The sequence below is a fragment of the Urocampus carinirostris genome, chromosome 13, assembly GCF_059441175.1.
Source record: "Urocampus carinirostris isolate Australia breed hairy pipefish chromosome 13, RoL_Ucar_1.0, whole genome shotgun sequence".
Classification (NCBI taxonomy): domain Eukaryota; kingdom Metazoa; phylum Chordata; class Actinopteri; order Syngnathiformes; family Syngnathidae; genus Urocampus; species Urocampus carinirostris.
Window position 1 is genome coordinate 31,924,398 of NC_142361.1, and position 18,259 is coordinate 31,942,656.

The following is an 18,259-nucleotide window of genomic DNA, read 5'->3' on the forward strand; positions in this document are numbered from 1 at the left end:
AAAGATATAGAATACAAAAATACCCAATATAAAGTTCTGCTATAGAGTATTTAAATAGTGCTACGGAAAATACACACTGTAATAAAAATAGGGTAATATGCAAATGTGGGGGTGGGGTTTAATGTGGGCTTTTACTCCCCTGGGTGGAGTTAAAGAGCCTCATGGCATGAGGAAGAAATGATCTCCTCAGTCTGTCCGTGGAACAAGACTGTTACGCAAGATACTCAAGTGTTCCCAAATAAATACATAACAACAAACCTTTATTTACATTATATTTATTACATGGTAAAAAGTACATCGTTTTTCATTTATATATTATATACATTTCCGATGACTTTGATTTCCCGTTTCTGCAACAAAATAAACAGCCCACAGTTTTCTGTGTCTATAAATTCTCGTCTAGTGTTCGGAGAATAGCTCTCCATAAGTGGGTCAACTCAATAAATAACATAAAACATGGCAAAGGGGAACGCTTTCCTGTCGAATTGACAAAATTGGTATTCAAGTAGAGAATTTGAGTACTAGTACAACAACACACTTTTCACTCCAATTACTGCAATGTATCCGTTGCTTAGCCGAAAAGTCATTAAAATGAAACACTTTTTGAGACGACTGATTTCATGAATTTTTAGCACGTGTCCCACTTTAAACACAGGAATGAGCGCTACAAAGCAAAAGGGAAACACGTACAAAATAACAATATACTGCGTTCGATAGCAGTCGATTTACACGATGGAATGTTGATGTGCCGATTCTCCGACGGGCTGCACGTGCATACGAACCGATCAGAGACGTTTACTCGTCATGTATTAAAACATCATTAAGGGAAACTGGGAACTCAATACCAGACTTAGTCGAAGTACACCAACAATAATATACTGTAAATGTTTTCACGCTCGTTCTGAGTGCGAAGAACACCGAGCGACCCATTTTAACTGACATGCGGTAGCTAAAATGCTCAACATTTACATGCACCCATAAGGCACGAACGAATATTATATATTTTATTTCCTCTCAAGAGGCCGCCACGTTTCGTAGATTGCTGTATTTTCTGGACTATAAGACGCACCTAAAAACCCTCGTACTAGCCAAAATTTGAAAATGCGCCTTATGACCTGGTACGACTAATATACCGCAGAATACGGTGGATATACGATCGATCGAAAAACATCGCTGGCTGAATTTGTACTACATTGTATACGACGGGATTTGAACCCTGGTCGTCGATGTGTGTATTTATATTAAACGACATCTTATTGACGCACAGGAGAAACATTTTAGAGACGGTTATCTATCAGAACACACTATGCAAATCAGTGTTTCTGGCACTGTGAGTAAAAATAGTGCGATAATATGATAAGGTCTATTGCCTTTTCACATGTCATCTGTACCACTGGTCCTACTGTGGTAAACGTCGACATTCTAATTGCCCGGGATCCGGGTTTGATTCCTGTTGCAAACAATGTTTTACGATTTAACTCAGCGAAACCTATCGACTGATTAAATCATTGCAGGCTAGCCTTATGGGATAGTATGGTTAGGCGATAAGGGGTTGAAGCTTTAGGAGGTAGGGGTTTGGGAGTTCGAGATTAGGGTTATGGGATCTTAGGGAATGGGCGGATCACTCCTGTACTATTGTACGTCACAGAACACAGTAGCTCTTGCTGAAGTCTCAATTCCATGCCCCTTGTAGTCTGGTGCGCCATATGTATGATAAATATAAAACATAACACTTTTTTGGGGGGGCGCCTTATAACTTGGTGCGTCTTATAGAGCGAAAAATACAATACATGATCAGTCACTTGGAATTGATGAAAGACGGAAGGATCGGGTGCAATATGCCGATGGATCCCAACAGAGGCTAAAATAACAGAATAATTCAGTAATCCTCGATAATCATTCAAACAATTTACGTATTCTTCTGTCAATATCTAAAGCAACCAGATAGCAAAATCTCTTAATAAGCACCTCCCGACTTTTTTAATGGTACGCAGCTCTGGGAATTTGTTTAAATGTAATTTTCCAAAATTTACAACTGACAGCCATTTTTATTGATATGTTTACTTTGGAGCACCTTATCCACTAGATTAGTGGTTGGTGTTCAATCCAATGTAGATCTATCGGTTTTCTCACAGACTTCCCCATAAACGGTACCACAGAGTACTTGAGGACTGAAAAGTCCTCATTTAGGACCCTGAACTGGTCAATAACGCAACCTATTTATTATTTATTGGAATTAAAAAGGGACGATTCCAAAAGATGAGTTTCGACCTCCAAACCGAATGAAAGCTGCAACAGAAGCTAACAGCTAACTGTAAACAGTTCTTAGTAGTGCTGATCTGCTTCTGTTTTTGCAATTGGCTTATTTACGACTGTTTTGAAGGCATCACAGGATGGGATTGCCGCGCATCATTTTCCATAATTTTGGTGTGTCTTGCCAACCGTCAACAAAATGATTCCATCAATTACTGATGGCGCAATCTGGCTAGGTGTATATGTAAATATACCGTATTCATCAGTGTATCACGCGCTTTTTTTATTTTACCTAAAAAAGAACTTAAAGTCGGGGTGCGTGTAGTAATACATGAGGTTTTGGTTGGATCGGAAATCAAACCCGGGTTAATACAGTGAGAGTGCCAAAATTTAACCACTGGATCACCAGTAATATAGATGACGTACGAAAAGGCATTGGTTTTTATTTCATTATCACACTATCTTTAGTCATGCAACTAGAAATGAATGTTAATTTTGTTTTATATCTTACAATGACAATAAAATTGTCACTTTTAATGCTTAGAATAGAAGAATACAAAGGTTTTTCACTAGATACAATGACAATAATTTGTCACTTACAATACTTAGAATAGAAGAATATAATAGAATTTATTGTCGTTGTGACATGTGAAATTCACAACATGATTAACATTCGTCTCTCGTACTGTGGCTAAAACAGTGTGGTAATGAAACCAAATAGAATGCCTTTTCACATGTCATCTATACGACTGGTGATCAGGTGGTCAGAATTTGCTGCTTTCACCACTGTGTTCAAATCCCGTTGCAACCAACTGCAACATCTGAGCTGATAAAAAGTGAAACAAATTTTCTTACGATTTCAAATTAAAAAAATAGCTGTGCGCTTAATACACAAATAAATACGTTATTGATATTTTTTAAATGATAAAACGAAGTTATTTCTCAGCTTCAACATGCTTCCTTAAATCAAACTGTTATATCCTCAAGGAGTGTCCAAAAACGGTGAAAGCAAACAAAGTATAATCCGTAATGAGCACCGAAAAAAACTTGCAAAATGTCCTCAAAAATGGTCTAAAAATAGCAATATGACATAAATCTTTGCCCGTCTATTTTTACAAATTAAAAGTGGAAAAAACTTATAATCCGACAAGCGTGTGTGTCCTTACTTGACCTCATCAGAAAGGCTCGTAGGTTTTGGAGCAGGAAGTAGCGGGACCGGGGATGTGGCCTCGATGAGGGCGGGGTTGAGGATGATTGGCAGGGACATGGGCGGGACTCCGACTTGCAGAGGAGACGCGAGCGGTTGGATGATGAGAGGTGATTGGCTCAAGGGTGACGGCACTTGGATGTGAGGCTGTTGAGGCGGCAACGCCATCTGGGGCATCACCGGCGAGGATGAGCGCTCTGGTCCTGAACGACAAAAATCAATGTTATTGTACACCAGTGCTTCTAAATTGTTTTTTGTTATGCCCTCCTGGGAAGAAGAAAACCTTGGTGACCCGAGCTGTAGACCATTTCATATTCTGTATTGTCCTGTCTTTTTCCGACTGCCTGCCTGGTGGTGATACAAAGGAGAAGGAGGATTTGAGATGAGTCAGCAGACCAGCGTTTGACCTGAAGCATGTGAACGCCTGCATGGACCAGCTGGCAGAGATGGGAAACTGCGTCATGGCCGTCATAGACTTTCTGGACTAGTTTACAGGCCGGGGGCGTTGCTCCTGTCATGCACTTTCCGGACAAATTCTCAAAATGTTACCTAGTGTTTACTATGTTTGTGAACTGTAATGCTAAATGTAATTCACCCTGGTCATCCTGGAAGGGGGATACCACTTGTGAGGTCCCTTCCCAAGGTTTCTCTTTTTCCTCACGCTGAGGTTTTGAGTTGTTCCTTGCCCGCATGTTGGTTTAAGATCAGGTAATTGTGTCATTGTAATCCTGTGCAGTCCTTTGGAATTTTTTGTGATTAAGGGCTGTATAAATAAATTTGACTTGACTTGACTTGAATTTCTCATTCCGAATTAAATCACAGTGTACAGGAGTTGCCTAACAAGGACTCGCCGGAGCCATTAACAATGCAGCGGGTACGAGACAAATTTTGGAAGCCTCAACAATCGGACTCATGTCAGTGTCCTGTAAGCCGTAGCGCAGGGGTCGGCAACCTATGACACACGTGTCAGGAGTGGCACGCGAGGGGTTAACCAGTGGCACGCGAGCGCATGGCAAAATAATAATGATTAATTTTTTTAAATGTGCATTTTTACCTGAAATGTAGACATTTCCAGTTGCGCGCCGTGTTATTTAGAGGCTTTACGGTAGCGCCCCTCCTCCTCAGTGCCGTGCGTGAGCCTCTGTCTGCGCGGCGCCGAGGAGAGGAGGAGAGATCTGTGTTTTAACCCAGCCACAGAAACACCGGCGCGCGATAGATGAAAAAATATAGGCTTTTCCACCCAGCATGGAGCGAGGACTGAGGCTTTGTGCAGCAAAAAAAAATGACCGTGCTGTTTGTGCATTATGCCTCGAGAGCGTTGTACCTCGCACATCAAGTGTTAAACGTCATTACGAGACTAAACATAAACGTCAATTCAAGGACAAGGCGGAGACATTCAAATGCACGGCAAACAAACCCTGAAAACGTTTTTCACTGCTAAAAACACAAGCTATCACATTGCTCACTGCATAGCAAAGTACGGAAAACCATTTGCTTATGGCGAATATATTAAAGAAGCGTTTGTACGTGCGTGTACCCTACTCTTCAGCTGTTATTTCTGTTGCACATACAGTATTTTCAAGTAGCCTTCTGCTTTGCTGCTGTTATTTCAAGATTTGATATTTTCTGCAATAAGATTTCATTGATGAATGGTATGGTAGCTGTCCATATCCCTTGTTTTTTGATTGTAGTCAGGGTTGGGTAGTGTTACTTTAACTAGATTACTTTCAACTACTTTTGGGATTACTCCAATACCAAATATGCTAATAAAAGACAAAAGAAACTAAATATGAATAAAATGACTACATTTTGTGCAGGCTCGGGGAGTAAGGGAACACATGGAACGGCAAAAATGATGTTGGCAAGCTGTTTGGATTTATTTTCATTTTGTTTCCGTCGCATTTGATGTTAGTTTTGCCGGAGATCAAAGAGATCAAAGCCAGGGGAGAAAGCTTACCACGTGTTGTGAGTCATCATTTTATTCATATTTAGTTTCTTTTATCTTGTATTAGCATATTTGGTATTGGAGTAATCCAAAAGTAATTGAAAGTAATCAAGTTAAAGTAACCCTACCCAACCCTGATTGTAGTTCGTTATAGATGAAGAATGGTTGATTCTTGTGGTAAGAAGTTAAAGTAATGGTTGTATACAGGCCTTTCCACATGTTGCTCACATTTATATTTTAGTTTATTGATAAACAAGAATAGTGGAAGATAAATTGGTCAGTTATACGATTTCAATGTATATCCATGTTATATATTTGGACTGGTGTAAAATGACAGCTCTGTTGGATTTTAAAATGTTTTTGTGTGAGTCTTTATTCTTAGTGTATCACACTGATTTACAAGGAAATTTGAAAGTGGTACTCCACACCGAAAAGGTTGCTGACCCCTGCCGTAGCGCCACATATGTATTACCATTAACGTTGGTTGCTTGGGTCTCCAAGGGTGAAGCTGGCCTGCTGGAAGGTCCAGGCTCTGCAGGAGTGATGGGCACAGACACTGGGGAGGGGGGTTGTTGAAGCGCTGGAAGCACAGGGCCCGGCGGCGAGGAAGGACGGCCCGGCGAGGGAACTGACTGCACCTCGGGAGGAGGACTGGGTGCCGGTTCTGAAGGAGAAGGTAACTTCACGGGATCTGCAGAATGACAACGGTTTCACATTTTTAAAATATGATCCTCCATTTAAATAAAATGTACAGTAGTCCAGAAAATAAGTCATAAAGGGTCTGCATAAACCCAGTGAAGCTGGCCTCGCGTCTTTTCCATACGTAGCTGTGCCACTTATACTGTCATTTAAATATATACAGTGGAACCTCGATTTTCGAACTCCTTTCAGTTCGAACAAATCGGAGTCCGACCAAAAATTTCGAGAAATTCTTGCTTCGCAGTTCGGTCCAAAAATCGGAGTTCGAACGCCGGTAATGCGTGAGTGCGTATGCTAGGGTGCGATGCGGAGCGGCGTACGGGTGTAGATCACTCTTTTCGTGACCGACTGTTATCGCGTGCGGACGAGTTTCGTTTTGCTTTCGCTTTTAATATAGGTGTACCAAGTGTTTCAGCCCCTAATTATGCCTCCAGAGAAAGTCAGTGCAAGGAGCAAAGTTGCTACAGGTGAAAAAGGAAAAGTAGTGCGTACAACTATTGCATTTAAGAAAGAAATAATAGCTCCACCGTCCACCTGCGCCTTCTGCTGACCACCACAAAGGTAAGAAATCCTATTCATAATTCTTTTCTTTATCCTTTTTTTTTTACTTTTACACGTTCATGTTAGCGTAATCTTTCGTACGGAAGATTACGGTAACGCGAACGTACGATTAGCCTGGATTAGCTTCATGTTTACGTTAAACATTCAGTGTGTTGGAACAGAGCCCAACATTGAGGGTGTTGGAACGGAGCCCCCTTTCCAATGAACCGCTCACCACTTGTTGTGGAGACCCGGGTGCTAAATAACTTGTAAACGACCTGATTTTTTTATTTTTACACGTTCTTGTTAGCGTAATCTTTCGTACGGAAGATTACGATAACGCGAACGTACGATTAGCTTCATGTTTACGTGAAACATTCAAGGTAAACATTCAGGGTGTTGGAACGGATTAAAACGATTTACATTATTTTTAATGGGAAAAATGATTTTGGTGATCGAACAAATCGGTTTTCGAACAGGGTTCTGGAACGGATTATGGTCGAGAACAGAGGTTCCACTGTATATCAGAAGTTGAGACAAGCAATGTTGCCAATAAATACCATCGACATCAACAAGCACCTGGCAAAACAGTCTGTTTAAAAAGCTCCTCTCTCAAGTGAGGCAGGAAACAGTCAATCCGTTCCCACGTGATTTCCCATAAATCCGAATATCTCGTCTTTGAGTCGGTGCTGTGGAAGATTTCTGCTGTGTCCATCACCAGAAGCATGTTCTTCAGAGACTCTGGGATGGCCTCCAACTAAACATACCGACAACAAGGTTTGTTGAATCCCACATTGACATGACAGAAATCACTTTGACAATTACGGACAGCCACTTACCAACAAGTCACTGGACCCTGCGTGCATGTACTTGTCCATGAAATCTAAAATGGTGAGCCAAAGGGCAGCAAAGGTAGGCAGGGATAACAGCGGGAGGAGGTGCTGCAGGAATACCTGACATACAAATACATAAATAATAATAATGTTTTAATATTCAAGTTAGAAATTGGGGTTTGAGGTAGAAAAAAATAAATTAAAAAAACATCTGTGCTCATCACTTTCCACCCCTGGCTAAAACACAATTACCACAAGATATCAGCAGAGTACTCAAGAGTAGTTCTTCCACACTGAAGCCACAGGTAAGAAAAAAAAAGAACACCGAATAAAAATCAACAAAAAGCAAGTAGAAACCTTCGACAGGATAGTGCAGGCTCTCATTCTTGTTTCCTCCATTCCACCAACATCAGCTGGGCTGATGTTATTTAGCAGCTTAGTCAATAATGGAAAGAGCACCTGCAAGAAGAGGACATGTGAAGGATTTTATACATTTGACTATAAAGGATTTTATGATTGAGTACAAGTTACATTTATTGAGTTTAATGCTGTAGTTTAGTTACGGACTGTGCCTTTATTCAATGAGCAGTGAAAGTTCAGGGCAGACATAAGTGGTAGAAGATGTTGTTTACAGAACAGGACGTACTGCTGATAAGATAATCAGCACATCCAGACAGAAAACGGCAGGCGTTGTTTTGAGAACAAGGCTCTGATGACGTAGAAACGCTCGGTGTCGTTTTGAGTATTCCAGACATTGCGACACCCGGAGGGGGCTTCCTTGGCACGCCCATGGGAGGAGTCGGCACGCCATTATGCGGGGAGAAGATGGCCAATAGGAGAGAGCTAAAGGACTTCGGAAAAGGGCTTCCCAGAGACTCCAACCACACTATTTCGGCCGTTTTCGAAGGAGTACACTTAGCTAAATTGTTAATGAAATTAAATCTGCCCCCATGTGAAAATGTCAGCTTTCTTGTTCATCTTTACCCTCAGGAAACGAGTGTGCATAAATTGTGGGATGTAGGTTGTGTTTGGTTAATGGAGTCAGATAACTAATCCGAACAATTTGGTAAACGCTACATTTTGATATTAATTCCCAACACATGTTTGGCTAGGAATGGATGTTAATAATCTCATTTCTATTCCCTGGAGTTTAAGACTTACTTTATTGAAGCAGGACTCCCATTCTGTGGCGCGTAATGTCTGCAGATCATGTACGAGCAGAGCCCTCTGGAGGTAGTTAAGAGCTTGCATTCGCACTTGACGCCTGGCATCGCAGCACAGCCAAGCAATGCCTTGAGAGGGATTCAGAACATCATTAAAAGCATAAGGGGTGACCCAAGTCCACTTTAATATCACAAGCACAACACATTTGATTACTTAAATATCTTATGCATGTCGTCACAGTATTCTAATGTCTATTACTTGCGTTTATGTTTGTGTATGGACCCTTTAAGGGAGACGTGACATCAGAGAGGAGGGAGGTGACTTGGGTGGATGTTTGTCAGTCTGTTTTTGAGCATGAATGAGCATGAGCTGCGGCTAAAACTAGCTCCTGTTTGAATGGGTTGACCCCTTGTTATTTAGTTTACCGTAAATTCCGGACTATAGAGCGCACCTGATTATAAGCCGCACCCACCACATTTTTAAGAGGAAAACCGATTTTGTACATACACAAGCCGCACCTGTATATAAGCCGCATGCGCCCACATTTAAACATGTAACACAAACACAAAATTAACCCAAACCCGAGTTTAAGTCCCACGATTGAAACTAAATGTCCTTCATTAAAGTCCACAGTCCAAAAATCACATCCGGCAAAATGAACGGAAAATGATACCGGTACTTAAGATTTGACCTGCAGAGTCCAGGTCCCGTTGAAAGCTATCCAAAGAAAAAAGTGTATATTTCCAAAGGTAAGGGTGGGAAAAATATATCAGATAAACACATTTACTCACGCAACTCCTTTTTCTTTAACCAACTTTTTACCCCCTCTTCTTTCCTTGTCTGTCCCTCACCTTTAGCGGTCCCCACTTAAACTCGGCACCTCGCGTTTGTGCCGCCCCTCATTTTTCGTTCACCCGTGCAAAACATGTCAGAATAAGTGTCTAATATAAATACAAATAAGTACATTACAAAAATATACAGTTGCAAATACATATTATACATGGGTTACACTTAATTACAAAGAAAGAAGGTAGACAGAGAGAGTTTTCAAGGCTTTAATAATAATAATATAGCTTTGACAGGGCAGTTAGTGGTAGCAACACTCGAGCGCCGCTAGCGGCCGTTAGAAAAATTACTTAAATTGGCTGCATCACTGAATAAGCCGCAGGGTTAAAAGTTAGGGGGAAAAGTAGCGGCTTATAGTCCGGAATTTACGGTAATAAATTGGCAATTAGACTCCAGCAATGACTTTGTGCATCTTTGACAACACACAGGGGAGTTACAGGATTGACATAAGTGTCCAGCATATTTTTGTCCAGATTGAGACTTTTGCCTAAATAAGCTTCCCAAAAATAAAGCTGCATTAAATGCACGTATGCTCAAGTCAACCAACCGGTCATATGGCGGATATCTGAACTAACACCATTTCAGGCTAACTTTTGAACCTAATGAAGTTGCATTTTATCCTCAAAAGTCAGAAAATGCATTGGGCAATTATGTTTTTAGTGTGATGTGTGTCTAGTAATCAGTTTCCATAAAATGTGATCGAAATAGACCTTGTAGCAGAGGGCACCAGCAGCTACTCCACAATGTTTGCGAGTCAGCTTCGATCTTTTTACTAGCAGCCTCCAGATGACGCTGTTCTTCTGCCCAGGAGCTGTAGATGCTGGCAGCTCGAGTGTGCAATGTGTGCATCAAGTCCAAAAGCTGAAACACACACCGCGATCAGTGAAAAAAAAACTGAAAAACCATCAAACAACAAATAATAGCATGCACGGTTCTGAGCAATGGATGATGTTAGATGAGTTTGCCATCCAATGTCTGACAAGTTCAATGTCTTAGTAGTCAGTGTTTTCAACCAATGGAGGGAACCAATAGACAACGTATTGAACCTTATACTGTCAAACCTTCAGATCACTTAAAAGCTTTTACTTCACCTAATGTGTATGCTTTGGGGACAATATGTCAGGAATGATATGATAAACCTAAAGCCAATTAAAACACACCACAGGAATGGGGTCAAAGCCTTCTTATTCTCTATTTATTGCGCTCCACACATTCGCTTGTGGAACAGAATGACGATTAATACACAGGCTAATTTATTTATGGAGACTAGAGGAGGTGACAGAAGATTTTTTTTGCTGCAATAATTTAATATTGCCCAACTAGTAATAAATACAAATGCACTGAACAATAGATCATTGAAAAGTAGCAAAAAACACACAAAAAAATGTTTGGACCATGGCCAACCCAAATGCCAAAACACCCGAACAAGTTAAGCACCTCGGCACCAAGTTGGTCATGCTTTCGTCCCTCCAGATGAAACGGGACACAAGAAAGCGGCCATGTCACCCGGGTCAGGGTGACACAACACACTCTTCTGCTCAACAGCAAGGCCCGACAGTTTTTACTGGTTTACCCCTGCCGCATCATACGGTGCCCTGCCCATCCCTTAGAATGCATTCAAACATCCCACTATCATTTCACAACACCTCAATCAATCAATCCACTCATTCCTATCACCAACAAGAGCTCTAACTTCCATTATATTTAGACCTCTTTCCTGCAGTGCACTCATAACACCATAACACCATCCATCTACGTCAATCGCGGCCTTCCTCTTGGTCTCCTTCCATTTACTTCTGCTCTGTAGATCCTCTTCAACATTCGCTCCTCATCCATCCTCTCCATGTGTCCAAACCAACCGAGTACTCTCTTATCCACACGCTTGCTCAGTTCCACTACTACTCCAGTTCTGGCTCTCACGATTTCATTTCTCAATCCATCCAATCTTGTCACTCCTAACATACTCCTCAAACACGTCACCTCAAAAACATTTAATTTCCTTCTGAAATCTGCATTCAGGCTCCTAAGTATCTGCACCAGTAGTAGCTTCTAAGCCAGATCAATGACATGAATTTAAATGAAAAAGAAGTCTCCTGTACTTACATCCCGACTAACCTGTAATGACACCGTATGGTAACCTGCGGGGACGCCCTCATCCTCCTCATCATCGCTATGGCAACGTGATGCGCGTTGGCCAGAAGCTCGACTTCCGCCTCGCCGGCTGCCGTTGCCGTTCTCTTTCTCCTTCCCGCCAGCCTTCCTCCTCAAACGGGATTTGGCAGAATCATACTTGTGACTCTTCTTCTTGTCATGGTTGCGGTAACCTAAAGAGTTGTTGATGGTGAATAAGTTGCGCTAAAGTAATTATTGCTATGTGATATAGAGATACTGAAGAGGACTATTTAAATGCTCTGATGCTAATCATTCCAGTCAAGCATGTTCCGCACCAAGATGCTGTGAAAACAGCCAATGGTGCATTGCTTACAAATCACAAATTTTAATACATTAAGACCTGAATTTTGAGCAACTATGAACCAAAAAGAAAAATCATTATGGAATGTATTTTATACTCCTCCTTTGTGACAGCCAATTCAAATATTTCTTATATTTTGACATGTGAGTAACATAATAATTTAACAAACCTCCATTGAGACTAGCCTCCACAAAAACCCGGATGGCTCGAACACACAACTCAAAATTGTCAGGCGTGACGTGGGCAGCATCTCTAACAATAAATGACAACGTTTCCACACACTTGATGAGAGACTTTGTGTCATGCTGGCCAAGGTCCTGACCCACTGTCAAACTGTACTGGTTGACCAGAGGGTGATTCAGTTGAGATTTGGAGCCTACTGGTAGGATCTTATTAGTTTCTAAATCCTCTTTTCCAACCTAAAAAACACAAAGAAGTGTTGAAGTAGAAGGAAAAAACGATTAATCATCACTAGTCATGTGTTAGGACTTACCACTAGCCATCCACTGCTTGCAACATCAACATCTGTTGTGGAGCGAGGGATTCGGGCTTTGCTGTGTTCAGCGTAGACCTCAGAGTCTGATGTGTAGCCGCGATCTAAACTCACGTCACTCTGATGGTGGGATGGCAACTCACTGTCTGATTGAGCACCTGGAAACATAAACATTGGTTGAAATGATGAATTTTGGTGCTTTATTTTATTGTATTAGACACACACTCAGCATTATGTGAAAGGTGAAACAAATGCTATACCTGTTTCAATGTCTGTGCTGGTAGAAGTAAACTGAAAAGATGCTGGAGGTTTCACCCCAGCACCGACACATTCGAGCAGCGAGAAGAGTGTGTACCAATGGTCTGTGCTGTGGATGTTGGCCGCATTGGTCTTGAGCAGCTCATGAAGGCCGTAAGCCACCTCTCTGCTTACCCGGGACAAAACGTGTGGTTTCATCATCAGCAGAAGACGCAGGGAAAGAAGCACCTGCATGGAAAAAGCAAGACATATTAAGATCTCTTCATAGCCAAATGATATAATGGATTACAGAAAGATTTTTTTTTTCAAGTTTGAGCAGGGAGAGTGCTTGCCTAATATTTAATGGAACTAAGAATAGTCCTAACTGTCGACATTTCACCTTGGGATAGCACAAGAATGAAAGCAGATCCCAGACTACAAATAAGCGTGACTTCACCGAACACCATTTCGGTCTCTGTAGAATTTTTAAATGACTGATTTATGTGTGAATGTGTTTTATTTTGCCATTAAAAAGGGTGATAAAAATGTTTGCAAAAGGAATGCCCCCAAGTGAAAAGAAAACGATTTACCGGAAGCTACTTATAATGATGTTTAGGTCACAAACGGCAAAACATTAGCAAAACTACTAATAGGCCACCATTGTAAGGAAGCTTAAAACCAAGATCAATGAATGTTAATGGAGCATATTTTTACACAAAAAGGAAACAAATGTTACAAATCCGGAAAAATTGCCCCTCTTGCATCCGTAGGTAGTAGCTCATGGAAAAGCACTGTTTAAATATATCACTACGCCTTTTCCATGTCACAAAATGGTGTCAATCTAACACACTGTGACAGTTTTTAAACCCAACCACAATGTCTCAATATTTTGCTAATTATTATACTTTGAGGTTCATACTACAATCTTGTACCGTCTCTACTAGTAAGCCAAAACCTGTACCTGAGAACTAATATCCTCCCGTCGTAGCAGTCGGATTGCAAGTCGAAGTAGTCCCACTACTCCTCTTTCCACCAAGAAGCAGCTCTCATTAGCGTGTACACAGAGGTGACATAGATGTTCCCGCACGGTTTGCCACACACAGGACACACGGTCTCTAAAAGCAAAAAAAAACATGTAAGTGCATAAAAGAAGGAAAGACATTATGTATTTTTTGTTATAGAGAGACCCTCACCTATTTTCCATAACAATTCGCAGTAACATCTCCAAGCAGAAGGCGGCATCTTCTTCATCATACGTTTCTTCATCTGGGGTTACTGATATCAATGCCTGTAAAAGATATTCTAGTTTATTTTAATTCATAAGAAAAATAAATATTCAAGAGCAACAACAGTAAAAAAAAAAAAAAACTCATAAGTAGAAATATACCACTAACTCATATTTAAGTCAAACTTAACACCAAAATTACCTTCATTAGTTCTTGTAAAGACTCAAGCTGGAGGAATTTGCTCTCTGTGATCATCTTCTCAGGGTCACATTGCTGGAGAAAAATACAGATAAACAAGTTTACAATATTTGCATTTGTAAACTCTGCACTTTCCAATAAGCAAATTAAAAGCATTGAAAAGGCCATTTCTCTGTCACTTGAACCTGCAGGTAAATCTATCTTAAAATTCATCCAGTGTAGTATTAAGATATATCACTTGATTCTACGTAGCCAAGGGCTTCTTAACAAGAGCTGTGTTAGGATTAGAATTTAATATAGCGTCTCTCGCAACTTTATCTTTGCAACATTGTTCAATCAGCCTTTAATTCCTGGAAGTAAAATCAATGCTGAAAATTCACATTAGTCTGTGATACAAAATAAAGATATATATACTAAGGGACTAAGGGATTAAAATGTACCGTGTAAACCTATTTACAACCTTAATTTTAGAGAAACTTAAATCATTTGTTACATCAAAATTACTATTCAGGCTAATCCTAAGGCTTCACTCTAATTCTAAATGAATAATTTTAATCCAGACATTGTAATGAGCACCTTTATGCAGAGGATGGCAGCCTGTTTGGCTTCCTGATTTTCCATGGAAGGTCCTCTTAGTCCAGACTGCTCGGCACCACTCAGAGTCAGCCAGTTGACAAAACTCAACACTGCTGATTCTCCACTGATATTATATTGCATAAGAGAAATGTATTAGCAAAACAATTTTGTAGACATCAGTCAAAACGACAACAGGAGATAATAATAAAAAAGGAGGCAAAATTTACTCCGCCTAAATATATACACACCGATTTGATGGGGTTTCCTCAATGTGAAGTGATATTTTTCCGTTTGGTTCAAGAAAATCCTCAACCTGTTCAAAATACACAATTTTATCAGGCTGCCGATAGGTGGCAGCAAACGCCGCAGAACGATTTTAAAGAAAACGGCTACGCACCGACACAAAAATGGATTATAAAATGCATTATAGTTAAGCGTAGACTTTCTGCCATGATTAGATTTTACAGAATATGTAAAATGTTTTAAAATACCAACTAAAAAAATACAATTGAAGCTGACCTCAACCATGGCTTTGGGTAGGAGCTCAGCCCTGAACAGCTGTAGCATTGAATCAACAATGTTCTTCCAACCCTCTCTTAGGATGTTCCCATGCTGATGAGCAAGCTCAAACACAGTCTTGGCTGCTGTTTGCGCCTTTGTGTTGCTCCCAAACACACTTGGAAGATTTTCCACTAACTAGAAGAAAGAACAACCAGTCAGTTACAAACCAAGCCGTCCACCCAGCAGTCAGTGGAGTTTGCTGTTGAAAATGTAATCTGTGAAAAGTTGTCTGATGCCAACACACACTCACGTGCTGTATTTTAAAATCTCAATTTATTCTATGATGATTAAAAAAAAATAGCGAAAATCTAATCACAATTATTTCAAGTTTATAATCTGAATTTGTTGTGCAAAAAGGCATTTTATAAAAAATCCAATCTTTATTTAATACATCTTTTTTCAGATTTTATAAAGAATGACATCAAACCACATATTTAGTTCTTATTTAAATGGTTCAATGTAGTAGGTGGAAGCAAATTAAATGCCATTGAGTTCAAGTTTTTTAGAATGACTAAAAGAACAGTTTTCTCACCTCACTGCTCAGTGTGGTAAACTTGCACAGCGAGATGATCAAATTGTCAAAAACATCATTGAATTCATAGTGAGCTGCTATCTTGGCACATTTCCTGCACAGAAGAAAATACATACACATTAATGATGACATATTTCACATCACTTTTTCACATTACAATTATATAATTATTTAGTCATTTTAAACCGTTTTGTCAGTATTCAAAATCATTTTGGACACACTAATCGAACATATGCACCACAATAATTCGCTTATGAAAAGCTTAAAAATGGCTCTGAATTTCAAACAAAAAATAAGTATATATATTTTTTTATTTATTCATATTAAATATTACAACATAATCATCACTTGAGATGAGAAGACCCCAAAAATATTTATAGCTTTTTAAAAAAATGGACACCGGAAATATACAGACTTTTTAATGTTTTTGGTCCGTGCTGCTTTTTTGAGCTCGCACAACAAGACTTTAAAACAAAGCTAAAAGAGGTTATGATATGTTTGATATCGTGCAGAGCGGTCTGAAAATATAGGTTGTTTTGCACATTAATCCAAATGACTACACATAAACATTACCTAAAGCCAGTGATGGCCTTTTGGAGTATGTTGTCATCGAGACTCTTGTCAAAGACATAGGACAGAGCTGCAATTGTTGGACCCCAGGTCATGGTGAATAAGTCGTGGTCGTAGCTGCCAGGTGGCAAGTGAAGAAATATCCCTTCTGGTGTAGCACCACGGTGTAGCAGCACACTCCACACGTAGTTCTCCTTTACCAAACCAGTCTGCTCATCTGGCATTACGATCTCATCAGTCCTGCAAAATATTTCTTTATGTTAGATGATCACTGTGACCATCAAAAGTACAAAGATGGATTTTTTTTTCTCTCTACGAGGTCACAAAACACTGTGTGTACTCCAGCTTACTTGATGGCATTGTAGATATCCTCTAACATGTCCTGGTTAAAGTCTTCATTTCCATTAACTCCTTTTAGATTCTTTTTGAATTGCTGTTAAAAAGAAAACATACAGGACACTAAGTTTAATATGTATAACCTCTCATTCAAAACAGCAATTTTGTTAGGTCATTAACAAAACATTGTAGTAACAATAAGACATTTTTATTATTTAACTTGAACTGAGAATCTACCAGACAATTAAAATGCTTCTGGTGTGTACACACTCATTATGTGTCATTTAATATGGATAAGTCTCCAAAACAGGGATTACAGCAGAAATCCCCCTGTAAATAAACACAATCACTGAGTGATAACAGATAGCCTCAAGTCTCAGGGTGGCAGGATTTGGTAAACGGTCAACACATTAAATACTCTACAGTATTAACAGCAACTCAACCTTATAATCTGAGTAACCTAATTGTACATTTGTCATAATGAAGTGCATCTGATAATCACTTTTTTAACAATACAACTCTGATATGTTAAAACTCTCCCCCATGGCTTTTTAACTACGTGTTGTCTCACAGTCAAATCCTTCACAAAAGGCTTTGATTTACACACTGAGGCTCTGCATAGTTTTCTCACGTCAAAAATAACAGCAGTGCCAACACATGTTCACTGTGGTGAATACTACACATTGCAAGCTGCTAAGTAAGTGAAGTGCTAGGCGCCACTTTTATTAGGCCTCTTAAAATTATTGTTCAGTAGCCCCTTCTCTGTTGTCTGAACCAAGAGGTCAAATACTTTCTACTCTAAACTACAAAGGGTGATTATCGAAAGGAAATGGGGCCTAAAAATACAATCCGAATACAAGAAACGAATAAAATATTGATTTTCTGTGCTAGTTAATGAAGACACGGGGCCCACCCAAAATCTAGTCACAGAACCCCGTAGGCTGTTTAGTCTTGAGAATCTGCGATCTAAGCTGCCAGAAAATTGGGCCGAGACAATAGATGAAGTGAGTCTACCTCCTTCAACCCTGGGTCGCCTGTTTAGAACACGTTCACAGACCACCACTGGTTACAGCTGTTGACTTGAGGCTTTTTGAGTCGCCAAGTTGCACCAGTGCAAATGCTACAACTCCCAGGGGAATGTTATATCAGACACTGGCATGCCCCACAAAGACAACAAAAGGCAAAACAATTGATATATAAATACTAGAAAGCTCTCTGTTAAATAGTATCAAATTCACACATTTAATTTTAAAGCTCAAAACAGTGTATAATATTTAACTAAGGAAGGGAACAAAAGATAGAAAACTGAATGAGTGACTAACCTCTAGAGTCATTGGAATATTCTGCTTTCGAACATTGTGGTTATGCTGATCCGTGTTCAACATAATGACAGCATAGGCCAAGGCAAATCCGGCATCATTTGTCAGGAAGGGAGATCCATTTACTTTCTGCAAATCATAAAAGTAAAAATAGTATAGTTTATAAGTTATGTTTCTTAAGCCAAGTCATAAATGTAAACAAACAGGTAAAAGTATCTTCCCAAATTTCCTATCTGATCTATCCGATAACG

General features: G+C 39.9%; 1 protein-coding gene across 4 annotated transcripts in view; it reads right to left on the reverse strand.

Annotated features, from left to right (window-relative positions):
• Positions 1-258: 258 nt before the first annotated feature.
• gbf1 (golgi brefeldin A resistant guanine nucleotide exchange factor 1) overlaps positions 259-18,259 on the reverse strand; it is a 49,731-nt gene continuing 31,730 nt past the window's right edge. For 2 of the 4 annotated variants that reach the window (XM_088351122.1, XM_088351120.1), the window contains 21 exons: positions 18,012-18,137; positions 16,704-16,786; positions 16,357-16,593; positions 15,784-15,877; positions 15,210-15,386; positions 14,939-15,003; positions 14,691-14,814; positions 14,118-14,189; positions 13,884-13,978; positions 13,652-13,805; positions 12,714-12,939; positions 12,454-12,611; positions 12,130-12,379; positions 11,603-11,811; positions 10,198-10,348; positions 8,639-8,769; positions 7,835-7,936; positions 7,484-7,597; positions 7,224-7,401; positions 5,878-6,096; positions 259-3,663 (listed from right to left, as the gene is read on the reverse strand). In XM_088351122.1, coding sequence (XP_088207248.1) covers positions 3,416-3,663; positions 5,878-6,096; positions 7,224-7,401; positions 7,484-7,597; positions 7,835-7,936; positions 8,639-8,769; positions 10,198-10,348; positions 11,603-11,811; positions 12,130-12,379; positions 12,454-12,611; positions 12,714-12,939; positions 13,652-13,805; positions 13,884-13,978; positions 14,118-14,189; positions 14,691-14,814; positions 14,939-15,003; positions 15,210-15,386; positions 15,784-15,877; positions 16,357-16,593; positions 16,704-16,786; positions 18,012-18,137 — 3,213 coding nt within the window. In that variant the 3' untranslated portion in view covers positions 259-3,415. Of the gene's footprint in view, positions 3,664-5,877; positions 6,097-7,223; positions 7,402-7,483; positions 7,598-7,834; positions 7,937-8,638; positions 8,770-10,197; positions 10,349-11,590; positions 11,812-12,129; positions 12,380-12,453; positions 12,612-12,713; positions 12,940-13,651; positions 13,806-13,883; positions 13,979-14,117; positions 14,190-14,690; positions 14,815-14,938; positions 15,004-15,209; positions 15,387-15,783; positions 15,878-16,356; positions 16,594-16,703; positions 16,787-18,011; positions 18,138-18,259 lie in introns of all 4 variants that reach the window. The other 2 variants (XM_088351121.1, XM_088351119.1) reach the window with 1 other exon arrangement.